Source organism: Ciona robusta, chromosome 3 (genome assembly GCF_009617815.1).
Source record: "Ciona robusta chromosome 3, ASM961781v2".
Classification (NCBI taxonomy): domain Eukaryota; kingdom Metazoa; phylum Chordata; class Ascidiacea; order Phlebobranchia; family Cionidae; genus Ciona; species Ciona robusta.
The window spans coordinates 11,206,959-11,219,794 of NC_143237.1; the positions used below are offsets into that span (position 1 = coordinate 11,206,959).

The 12,836-nt window shown below is 34.0% G+C and overlaps 3 protein-coding genes across 9 annotated transcripts; all 3 read left to right on the top strand.

The window, feature by feature from the left end:
* Positions 1-3,085: 3,085 nt before the first annotated feature.
* LOC149739411 (piercer of microtubule wall 2 protein-like) lies at positions 3,086-3,726 on the top strand. The gene has a single exon (XM_089875846.1). It carries the CDS (start codon positions 3,230-3,232, stop codon positions 3,584-3,586), a length of 357 nt encoding a protein of 118 aa, XP_089731972.1. The 5' UTR covers positions 3,086-3,229; the 3' UTR covers positions 3,587-3,726.
* Positions 3,665-5,828, top strand: LOC149739412 (proteasome assembly chaperone 2-like). The gene is made up of 7 exons (XM_089875834.1): positions 3,665-3,805; positions 3,859-4,018; positions 4,075-4,133; positions 4,184-4,302; positions 4,736-4,861; positions 5,555-5,669; positions 5,723-5,828. Exons 1-7 carry the CDS (start codon positions 3,746-3,748, stop codon positions 5,789-5,791), a joined length of 708 nt encoding a protein of 235 aa, XP_089731960.1. The 5' UTR covers positions 3,665-3,745; the 3' UTR covers positions 5,792-5,828.
* A 238-nt stretch (positions 5,829-6,066) lies between these two features.
* Positions 6,067-12,175, top strand: LOC149739413 (ethanolamine-phosphate cytidylyltransferase-like). Of its 7 annotated transcripts, none has more exons than XM_089875822.1 (16): positions 6,067-6,252; positions 6,433-6,521; positions 7,236-7,397; positions 7,726-7,792; positions 9,118-9,165; positions 9,230-9,266; positions 9,320-9,364; positions 9,420-9,443; positions 9,554-9,646; positions 9,766-9,811; positions 11,079-11,155; positions 11,216-11,293; positions 11,467-11,532; positions 11,618-11,699; positions 11,775-11,847; positions 11,904-12,175. In XM_089875822.1, exons 1-16 carry the CDS (start codon positions 6,203-6,205, stop codon positions 12,004-12,006), a joined length of 1,140 nt encoding a protein of 379 aa, XP_089731948.1. In that variant the 5' UTR covers positions 6,067-6,202; the 3' UTR covers positions 12,007-12,175. The 7 variants fall into 7 exon arrangements, with proteins under 7 accessions (XP_089731948.1, XP_089731950.1, XP_089731949.1 ...); XM_089875824.1 differs by having other exon boundaries at positions 6,433-6,488; XM_089875823.1 differs by lacking the exon at positions 9,420-9,443.
* The last annotated feature ends 661 nt before the right edge of the window (positions 12,176-12,836 follow it).

Sequence of the window (12,836 nt, forward strand, 5' to 3'; positions counted from 1 at the left end):
AAATTGTTAGAAATTCAAATCGCCCCGATGAAGGAATTTCAGTTGAAATGTTCAGAAAGTTACATGTTGATGGTACTTTGGATTTGCCACAGAATCAAGTGACTGTTATTATCGATGAAATGAAGGTCAAAGGTATATTGAATATTTAAAGTGAGAGTTTTATCCGATTTCACATGTTTGTTTTTTTCTCAGAAGAGCTAGTTTATCATGGATACACTGGAGAATTTGTTGGTTACATTGATTTGGGCGATGAAGATTTGAACGAGTTGGTTGATCGCAACAAAATTGCCACAAATATCTTGGGAGTATATGTGAAAGGTAAAATGAACTTGTACATTTTTTAGCTTGTAATATTGTGTAATGAATCAAATACACACATATTCTGAAGTGTTAACAGAAACTAAAAGATTTAAATTGTTTTAGAGTGGCTATTGATTAAAAGAAATCTATGGTAATTATTCTATATAATGATATTTATTTAGGCATTATGAATGCAAGTATTTCATACATGGTGTGCTATGTTCCATCGGACGGCTTTAAAGCAACAACGTTATACCACATTGTTTTAAAAACATTGTCTCTGCTGGTTAATGTGTCCAATCTTTTCCCTGTTGCACTTATTGGTGAGTTTTGAACAGAATTTTTCTCTCCCATAATATTATAATATCACTCTTTTACTCAGCTGTAATCAGCCCATAATTTTTACACAGCTGACGGTAGCCAAGCTAACAGAACACTGTTTAACATGCTTGCATCAAGTAAAGCCTCCGATATGCAACATGCCTGCAAACACCCCTTTGATTCCAAGAAGTAAGTTAAACTTCAGCTATATTGTCAGTTTTTACAGTTTAATGCATTTGGCAGGTTACTATATTTTGTAAGTGACCCAAGCCACTTGATTAAAACTGCAAGAAATAACTTGATCAGTAGCAAGGGAGGGAAACACAAATGTATGTGGAATGACGGATTCATGTTATGGGACATGGTGGTTGATCTTTATCTGAAGGATGTTGATTCACCAAATAAATTGACCAAGCTGCACAAACTAACATCCAAACATGTTTTTCCCAACAACTTTGAACGTATGAGAGTTTGTTATGCTGCGCAGGTCTTGTCACATTCGGTTGGAGAGGAGTTGGAAAAGGAAGGGCACTTAGCGATGGCAACATTTGTAAAATTAATGAACAGATTTTTTGATATTTGTAATTCAACAGTCGGCAGCACACACATCGACAAAAAACCATTCTATTCAATGAATGATGACAGAATTGTCTGGCTGAAAGAAGTTTTTATACCCTACTTTTTGAATTGGAAAAATGCAGTTAATGGTCGCCAGAAGTCCAATGGAGAAACTTATACAACAACTGAAAAAGCGAAAATGTGTTTGTCTGATGCAACATTTCAAGGACTCCTTATGACAACAAAATCTTTTATTGGAATTTTGGATTACATGCTCGGTCTTGGTGCTGAATATGTTATTTTTCTGCGGATTTCACAAGATGTTTTGGAGTCATTTTTTGGTCGAATTCGTCAAAGAGGTGGAAGCAATAGAAATCCTACTGTGTCGCATTTCGCCAACCACATGCAAATGCTAAATGTTACCCGTAATTTGCAACATAGTGATACAGGTACTGGTAGTGGAAATGTTCACTACATCGAATTATAAATTAATTTGAATAATGGTTTTGATTTACTGAAATGTACCTGTTAGTCTCTATCTAATTCCAATAGTAATTATTTTACACTGCAGTTATATATATATATATATGGTTTAAAAATGTTTTTTTGTTTTTTACTGTATTAATATTTTACACTGCAGTTACACTGTATTGTAAGTAATAAAGAAATGCTTTTTGTTTTTAAGTGGTTGTATACTTTGTACCATTTTCCTAGTCCCCTGAACCAACTTGATTCATATTAAACTGAGCACAGTACAAATGCTACAGTGGGTATCATAGTAGGTTAGTATTCCTACCACTCATTGTCGCTAGGATGGAGATTATATTTAGGAGTTTTATTCTAATTTTCAACTAAAGCTATTAAGCATGTGAAACTTATCTGCTGCTTCCGCTTTGTCTAAATGACATACCTGGACCAGTATAAACGTGTTTCTGTTGTGACTGCTTCATTGATTTTAAATGATAATGAAGTTGACTAACCCGTTGGGCATATTTATGAGATCTTGTTCTGATATACCTTTCGATCATTGCAAGTAGTAAATTTTTGGAGTTGTTATCCGTAACCAAGTCGGTCAGAAGAATTGCATTTTTTTGGTACCAAATAGCTGACAATTTGTTTTGGCTTAGTTTCTTTATGCCATTAATCAATTTAGCTTTAATAAGCAGTTCCATAGACCCGAATAAGCGTTGCCCAACCTCAGTTAGCAGCCAGCAATTAAGTTTGTTTCCAATATCTGCAGTTCCACTCCTAAGTTTAATAAACACCGGATGTTTGGTTTTCACAAACATAGCATGAATGACTCTTCCACCAACATAGTAACATAGTTCTCTTTCATCTCCATTAATGGATACATTGTCTGTTAAAACCACTGGTTCTTCAGACATTGAAGTGCAATGACCAGTTTCAAGCATTGGAAGCAATTCTACAAGGATAGCTCGTAGGATTCTGTCATTTGGAGCACAATTAATAACCTTAGAAAAGTTATGGGCAATTTTTGTGGAATCCATACTGTACAGTTCAACTAGTTGTTGGCGCAAATAACTATCTAATCCCCCAAAAACTGATATTGCATTGGACACTGGTAAATATTCTTTCACTTTTTCAGCAGCTCTCGTCCACAAATCATCTAAACTGACATACAGCAAACCTGTATTATTTTCCGTCTCATCTTCAACGGATACATCGACCTCAATTTCCAATATTAACCTCTCTAAAGCAGATTCAGTTTCCAAGACAGACATTTTGTGTGTAACTTCAGTAATTTACTAATTGTTTCTCTGCAGCTTTAATATAGGCAACCATGCGTGACGGTGAATAATCTCGTAAAGCTGGGAAGAATGACAAATCCACCAACGGCGGTAAAGAGCGTCATTGCTTTTAGTATATATGCTTTGTACGAACTCTGCTTCTTGTCCTTGAAATAACACCCCAATGTATGCAATTAAATAAAAAAATTACTAGCGCCACCCACCGGTTTTAATAAGGGTACCTTGGCAACAAATTCGGAAAATTTTGTTTCGAAATTTTTGCTGTTTGGTTTTGAGTGAAGATGGACCAAGCCCCAAACATTAGTTTGTCGCCGAAAAGCGCCCAACAAGTTCTAAGGGAAAGTAAAACAACGGAATGTGCGAATCCAGGAAACCCGTTGTTTTCGTGCATGGCAAAAGTTGAAGTCGTAAAAGACGAAATGAAACGAAACCAATGTTTTCAAACCCACCACCCACTTTATCAAACTTCGGCAGGAACATATGGGGAACTACCACCGTCTGCCCAAACTGCCCCATCGACATTTCACGGCAAATCTCAAAGGTTTTCTCAACACCTTGGTAAATGCGGGATGTACAGAAATCATTCGCTCAACACCGCTCTTGATAAAAGCAAAGTTTACGATTTTCCACAAATGTGAAATTGAATATATTGTCATACTTTTTGTCACTTTGTTTTGTTTCATATATTTGTGACTTGTGTATTTATAATTTGTATAATTGAACATAGATAAAATTATGTGTGTTAATATTCTCAATACAATTGCTTGTTGTTTTTAGATTGCGCAATATTTAAAACAATGTTTTATTGTTCAAAAAATTCTAAAAAATTTTCACCAGAAAGCTCAGTCCTTATATTGGTAAGTAATTTATAGATTTTTTTATTGGGAAAAATTAATGAATAAAATTTTAGCCAGCGATTTCCGTTGGAAATGTGGGACAACTTGCTTGTGATGTCATAATAGCAACCTTACAACTCGAAAAAGTTGGATATTTTTGTCCAGAATGTTTCCTGCCACTAGTGGGGGCTAGTGCATTTGTGGACGATGAGAAACTTGGATTATCATCGGAAGGTAACCATGTTTGTCTGTTATATCATCTTTGTTTGTTTATTATATTTCTTTATAAGTTTATCACAGCAATGAAGCCAACATCACGGTTATACAGTTCCGATCCCCACTGGCTAATGTAAGTGAATGTTGGGTTAAGCTGGAAATATGTTAAAAATATATTTTCAGGGCAAACAATTGAAGTTTTGTGAAGATTTTGTTAGTTGGGTGAAGCAGCAAAAGTTTTCTGAAGTTGTTTTGTTGTCGAGTTGTCATTCATTTGAGCGCAAGGACAATGAAATTATTGGGTAAGTTTTCTTTAAAGTCTATAATAATCCGGCACCGACCCTGGGTATGCTGGGATGTCACACTCACCCCAGATTATTGGTTGAATTTTTAAAACTGTCGCCAACCAAGTTTCCTAAGTTATTCAGTTGTTTCATTACAAATATTTAATATGTCAAAACTTTGACAGCTAAATAAACCTGTTAATATCTATTATGACTTCACAAACATGCTGCTAAGTGAAACATATACATTGAAATATCTGACAAATTACATTTATTTTACAAAAGTTAGACATTCGTATTTATATTCCCACCAAAATACAAAGCAGCATTATATTTATCTTAGATAAGAAACATAGCTAGACCCGCCTACCCATGTATTTAGTTAACCAACGTCTCTGGGTTTTTATCACAACAAATTTACTTATACAGTCTTAATGTATAACCTTAACAGGTCTTCTATACGATACATTGCCTCATCCAATCATAAGCGACCCATTGGGTGGGTGGAAATGGAAAAAAGGGAAAACCAACTTTTTCTACCTGGGGCTGGTTTTACAAAGAAAATGTTTGATAAATGGTGTGTTTTGTATTTAGATGACATACGTTATATACAGTGTATACATTACATATGTTATATGCAGTGTATACATTACATATGTTATATACAGTTTATACATTACATATGTTATATACAGTTTATACATTACATATGTTATATACAGTTTATACATTACATATGTTATATACAGTGTATATATTACATACGTTATATACAGTGTATACATTACATATGTTATATACAGTGTATATATTACATATGTTATATACAGTGTATACATTACATATGTTATATGCAGTGTATACATTACATATGTTATATGCAGTTTATATATTACATATGTTATATGCAGTTTATACATTACATATGTTATATACAGTGTATACATTACATATGTTATATGCAGTTTATATATTACATATGTTATATACAGTTTATACATTACATATGTTATATGCAGTTTATACATTACATATGTTATATACAGTGTATACATTACATATGTTATATACAGTGTATACATTACATATGTTATATACAGTGTATACATTACATATGTTATATACAGTTTATACATTACATATGTTATATGCAGTTTATACATTACATATGTTATATACAGTTTATACATTACATATGTTATATACAGTTTATATATTACATGAGATATATGCAGTGTATACTTATTGATAATGTTAAATATTTTTACAGCTGCAATGAAAAGATTTCAATCCTAGTTCTTTTAACTTATTGTTCTGAAGGCAATAATATCCCAGATGCTATTATGTTGTTGGACCAACTAAATCAATGGAAACCATTAGCGACGGTAAAATTATTAATATTTGTTGTTTCCAGTATTTAATGTTTGTATTGTCACAGACTTCATGGAAGCAGCCAATATCATGGATTCACTTGTTTGGCAATAATGCACCAAAGGGAATATTTTAAACAATCATGTACCGTAAATAAAATGCTGCTACATCTATATTTGCAACTATATTTGTGTGTTGTGTTTATCATGAATCGCACATGTTAATATGAATTGTGTGCATATGTTTACTTGTCATCTAAAACCATAAATTCTGCAACATATGTATGAATGCTAACATCCCAAGCCCATATTTTGAATCGAGAGAAATAAGAAAAAATGCGATCGAGAGAAACCGGAAGAAAGGTATCGATTGTTGAGTAATAATCAATTGAACTTTAGAATTCGATTATTTGTAGAATATTTATTGTTTGCGAACAAAGGTTAGTTTGGTGAGAAAATTGTTTGCATTGCCCAGTTTATGCGAATCGTCTGTTTTATCTCACTACCAAATAAATTTGTTGCAGAATTTTAGTTTATTTTATTTTAAAATGGCGGCGAACGGCACAAAGACAAGGAAGCGTATATGGGTGGATGGCTGGTGGGTTTATTATCGTTGGTGTATGGTTGCTTTATTGACGAAGCGTTGGTGTTTTAACTCTGAATATTAAAATATATAACTTGGTACTAGTTTGCTAGCTTACCATTACACGTAGCTTAAGACATGAAATATTATTTTAAAAATATAAATTCTTGTTTATAACCACCATTGATGTTTCAGTTTTGACATGGTGCATTTTGGACACGCCAATTTGATCAGGCAGGCCAAGGAACTTGGTGATTATTTAATAGTTGGTGTTCATTCTGATGGTAAGACTATATTGTCTTTTAGTTGGGGACCATCTGTAATTGTTAGTTTAAAATGTTTCATCACTGATCCTCACTGTATTACTTTTTTGCAAAAAGTAAAAAAGTTCTGCCATAATTTATAGGCGAGACGCCATGAATTAAGTAAAGTTAAAACACGCACCAGAATGTATGTTTGCAATTATAAACAAAGGTTCATCGTTACATTTAAGTTGTTTGGTAGATGTGCACTGTAATGTTGCGCAAATCTTTATTTCTGCTCTTTATGAAAAAGTGGCTCATGATTTCAGCTTATAGGGTATTGCATTTTAAATGACATATCACTATTGTTAGGTAAGATATCACAAGAACTGTGAATTACGGTAACAGAACAATTTTTTTGCAAAGTTTATTTTCAATATGAACATACGATACAGTGGGTATTAATGATGCCTAATGAACAGTTGCTTATTGATCACCAGCTAAATAACTGGCCTAATGGTGCGATCAGAATTTTATTACATAGGTTATAGGATGTATTATGTTACAAAATATTTAATTAATGATATTAATTATATATTCAGTTTATTTAATAACAGAATTTATGAAATTAATTAAATACGAAAACCTGATAGTATTATTGAAATATTTAATAAGATAATATAATTAAACATAATTTGCCAATCTTTTTGTTTCAACTTTGTTTCCATCTTAATTACGCAACAATAACTTTTACAGAAGAAATAACAAAACATAAAGGTCCCCCCGTGTTCAACCAAGCGGAACGATATGAGATGGTTCGAGCAATTAAGTGGGTTGACGAGGTTGTGGAAGGCGCACCATATTCAACAACCATTGAAACCCTGGATGAATATAATTGCGACTTTGGTGTCCATGGAGGTGGGTGCTGTTTAATATTATGTTGTGCTGTGGGATGGTGGTTTGATGTTTACCTTTTAGACTAGAGGGTATGGGTTTGTGGCTCGTCGCTGCTACCATTGTGGGCGTATGTGTCCTTGGGCAAGACACTTATTGCAAATTGTTTCAACCCAGTGGTCCCTAATGGGTTGTCCAAATTATCAGCAATACATAAAAAACTATTTCCCACAAAGTTACATGCGTGGTAATTTGTAATCGGGCACAAGGTGTATGAAACAAAACACCCGTGTTATAACGGCTGTCGCCTTCTTGTCACGCGAGGATAAATAAGTTACTTTCATTCATTTAGACGACATCTCCGTACTAGCAGATGGAAGCGACGCTTACAAAATAATTAAAGATGCAGGACGCTACAGGTTTGTTTAATAAATACTATATTTCATGAACCGTTGATTATATTTCATGAACCGTTAATTATATTTCTTGAAACGTTGATTATATTCCATGAAACGTTGATTATATTCCATGAAACGTTGATTATATTTCATGAAACGTTGATTATATTTCATAAAACGTTGATTATATTTCATGAAACGTTGATTATATTTCATGAAACGTTGATTATATTTCATGAAACGTTGATTATATTTCATGAACCGTTGATTATATTTCATGAACCGTTGATTTTATTTCATGAAACGTTTATTATATTTCATGAAACGTTGATTATATTCCATGAAACGTTGATTATATTTCATGAAACGTTGATTATATTTCATGAAACGTTGATTATATTTCATGAACCGTTGATTATATTTCATGAATCGTTGATTATATTTCATGAGCCGTTAATTATATTTCATGAAACGTTGATTATATTTCATGAACCGTTAATTATATTTCATGAAACGTTGATTATATTTCATGAAACGTTTATTATATTTCATGAAACGTTGATTATATTTCATGAAACGTTGATTACATTTCATGAAACGTTGATTATATTTCATGAAACGTTGATTATATTTCATGAACCGTTGATTATATTTCATGAACCGTTGATTTTATTTCATGAAACGTTGATTATATTTCATGAACCGTTAATTATATTTCATGAAACGTTGATTATATTCCATGAAACGTTGATTATATTTCATGAAACGTTGATTATATTTCATGAACCGTTGTTTATATTTCATGAAACGTTGATTATATTTCATGAACCGTTAATTATATTTCATGAAACGTTGATTATATTTCATGAACCGTTGATTATATTTCATGAACCGTTGATTTTATTTCATGAAACGTTGATTATATTTCATGAACCGTTAATTATATTTCATGAAACGTTGATTATATTCCATGAAACGTTGATTATATTCCATGAAACGTTGATTATATTTCATGAAACGTTGATTATATTTCATGAAACGTTGATTATATTTCATGAACCGTTGATTATATTTCATGAACCGTTGATTATATTTCATGAAACGTTGATTATATTTCATGAACCGTTGATTATATTTCATGAACCGTTGATTATATTTCATGAACCGTTAATTATATTTCATGAAACGTTGATTATATTTCATGAAACGTTGATTATATTTCATGAACCGTTAATTATATTTCATGAAACGTTGATTATATTTAATGAATTGTTGATTATATTTCATGAACCGTTGATTATATTTCATGAAACGTTGATTATATTGAATGAATTGTTGATTTTCAGGGAGGTTCAACGAACGCAAGGTGTGTCGACAACTGATGTTGTCGGAAGGTAATGTTGTTTAACTTGTTTCTATGTTTATACATGATGTCTATGTTAATATCCATGTTTTCAGAATGCTCTTACTCACCAAGACGCATCATAAGCGAGAGGTTTGTTGTCAGTTTGTTTGTAATTTATAAAAATAATTTATCAAAATATCCAGGGTGACGCTGTCCCTGATGCAAATCAAGTCAAAAATATTCAAAAGGTTTGATTTTGTTTATTTTTCATAATCATTGTAATTATTTGCACGTTTCATCCAGCTACAAACAAACTCATTGAAGCGTGTAAGTCACGCATGATTGGTTCTTAATGTTTTAATTTGAGTTGGTTTTTATTTTTTATTCCTTTGTACCAAATATTGCCGAAATTAAGCGACCCCCCCTTTCCTTTCCAGGACCCAACCGCACACAGCCCATGGACAGGTGTTTCACAATTTTTAGCAACGACTCAAAAAATCATCCAATTTTCAAGCGGCAAACAACCAAATGTAAGATTTGTTTTGTTTTCTTTTTTATAAACTTTTTTCATTTATATATATATATTTATTCTTTTACTAAAAATTTTACATATAATTTATTATTTTCATTAATAATATATAATTTGCAGCCTGGAGATAAAATTGTTTACGTGGCTGGAGCCTTCGATTGTTTCCGTATCCTTTGCTATGGTTATGTGTTGTGTAATATTATAGATTTCTAGTTGTGCGCGTTTCAACTTGTGCGCGTTTCAACTTGTGCGCGTTTCAACTTGTGCGCGATTCAACTTGTGCCCGTTTCAACTTGTGCGCGATTCAACTTGTGCGCGTTTCAACTTGTGCGCGTTTCAACTTGTGCGCGTTTCAACTTGTGCGCGTTTCAACTTGTGCGCGTTTCAACTTGTGCACGATTCAACTTGTGCGCGTTTCAACTTGTGCGCGTTTCAACTTGTGCGCGATTCAACTTGTGCGCGTTTCAACTTGTGCGCGTTTCAACTTGTGCGCGATTCAACTTGTGCGCGTTTCAACTTGTGCGCGTTTCAACTTGTGCGCGTTTCAACTTGTGCGCGTTTCAACTTGTGCGCGTTTCAACTTGTGCGCGTTTCAACTTGTGCGCGTTTCAACTTGTGCGCGTTTCAACTTGTGCGCGTTTCAACTTGTGCGCGTTTCAACTTGTGCGCGTTTCAACTTGTGCACGATTCAACTTGTGCGCGTTTCAACTTGTGCGCGTTTCAACTTGTGCGCGATTCAACTTGTGCGCGTTTCAACTTGTGCGCGTTTCAACTTGTGCGCGATTCAACTTGTGCGCGTTTCAACTTGTGCACGATTCAACTTGTGCGCGTTTCAACTTGTGCACGTTTCAACTTGTGCACGTTTCAACTTGTGTGCGTTTCAACTTGTGCGCGTTTCAACTTGTGCGCGTTTCAACTTGTGCGCGTTTCAACTTGTGCGCGTTTCAACTTGTGCGCGTCTCAACTTGTGCGCGTTTCAACTTGTGCGCGTTTCAACTTGTGCACGTTTCAACTTGTGCACGTTTCAACTTGTGTGCGTTTCAACTTGTGCGCGTTTCAACTTGTGCGCGTTTCAACTTGTGCGCGTTTCAACTTGTGCGCGTTTCAACTTGTGCACGTTTCAACTTGTGCACGTTTCAACTTGTGCGCGTTTCAACTTGTGCGCGTTTCAACTTGTGCGCGTTTCAACTTGTGCGCGTTTCAACTTGTGCACGTTTCAACTTGTGTGCGTTTCAACTTGTGCGCGTTTCAACTTGTGCGCGTCTCAACTTGTGCGCGTTTCAACTTGTGCGCGTTTCAACTTGTGAGCGATTCAACTTGTGCGCGATTCAACTTGTGCCCGTTTCAACTTGTGCGCGATTCAACTTGTGCGCGTTTCAACTTGTGTGCTTTGTAATATTGTATTTAAATTCTCCTTAAACAAAACTACTAAGATCTTGGGCATTTAAGATTTCTTGAAAAAGCTTCAACTTTTGGTGATTATGTCATAGTGGGCCTGCATACAGACTGTGTAAGTTGTAATGAATAAATTTAAGAATCAATTTATATTTAATCAAATAATATTTTTAAGGAAATAAACAGATACTGTGGGAGTAACTATCCGATTATGAATTTGCACGAACGAGTGTTAAGTGTATTAGCATGCAAGGTGAGATTAAATATAATGATCGTTTCACGATTGTCATTTTATGGTAAGCAGACAAAGGGGGTATTAAACAGAACATCCGTGTTAAACGGACTGTTGTTGTCCCGCTGCACGAGAATAAATAGGCTTTTTATTCCATATATAATAACCTTACGTACATGACAATATTATGGCAGTACGTTCATGAAGTCGTAATTGGAGCTCCGTATGTTGTTTCTTCTGAGATGATGGATCATTTTAAGGTAAAATATGTGATATCTATGTTGGTATGTATGTTATCTGTGTGTATTAATATGTTATCTATGTTTATTAATATGTTATCTGTAGGTGGATATGGTTGTCCATGGCAACAGTCAAATCTTTGCAGATGAAAAAGGGAACGATCCATACGAGGAGCCAAAAAAACGAGGTTTTGATTGTTTGCAATAATGTTGGTTGTTTACGATAATAATGACACTTGTTTAAACATTATGACATCATACAGGAATGTTTGTTCTCGTCAACAGTAGCTCAAATCTCACGACCCCAGATATCGTAGAGAGAATTATTGAACATAGGTTGGTTGTTTCATAATTAATATTATGCTGCGTTTCATAATTAATATATTTCATAGACAAAGATATATCAAAAGAAATGAAAAGAAAGAAGCGAAGGAAATGGCAAATTATGAATTATTGCGCAAAGGCAATTCTGTTAATGGGCATTCAGTGGAATAACCTAAATGTTTATGTTTAGTGAAAAATGTTGTATTTTTATAACAAATTGTTTTATGTTTCTATATATTCTTCAGTGTAGTAATATTTATCCTGGAATATTTTAATTGACATGTTTTATAATAAGATTTATACATGGCGTTAACTTTTAAAGATAATTTTAATTCCGATATTTGCAATGTTGCACAGTGAGTGTCATGGATTCTTATGTTTATGAAGTTACCAGGTTGGCAATGTTGATATCGTCTATTTAACTTCCTTGTTTATGCTTAGTTGTCAACTCTGTGCTGCCACCTACTGTCAGGGCTTTTATGTAAAATTTGTTTCAACGATGGTTATAGAATTAGGTAACTAAAGATTTATAGTAATACAATGAACCAGGTAGAAATATGGAGACGCATCTTTCGTTAGGTTTGGAGGTTATGAAAAAATACTATTATTTTCGACGGGCGCCGTGGCGTAGTGGTTAGCGCGCCTGCCTGTAACCAATAGGTAATGGGTTCAAGGCTCGACGCTGATACCATTGTGGACATTATGTCTTTGGGCAAGACACCTAACGATAATTGTTCCAACCCAGTGGTCACTAATGGGTTGTTCAAATTATCAGCCATACATAAAAAATTCAAAAAAATAATCACCCACAAAGTAACATACAAGGTAACTCGTAAGCTGGCACGAGGTGTTAAATCCATGTGATAGCGGCTGTCGTTTTCCGGCCACGCGAGGATAAAGTAAGTTACATTCATTCATTTTTTTCACATGGGACTATACGGAGAAGACGGAAAACTTTTTCCGCTAGGTGTCGGTAATTATTTAAATTAAAAAATACGGAA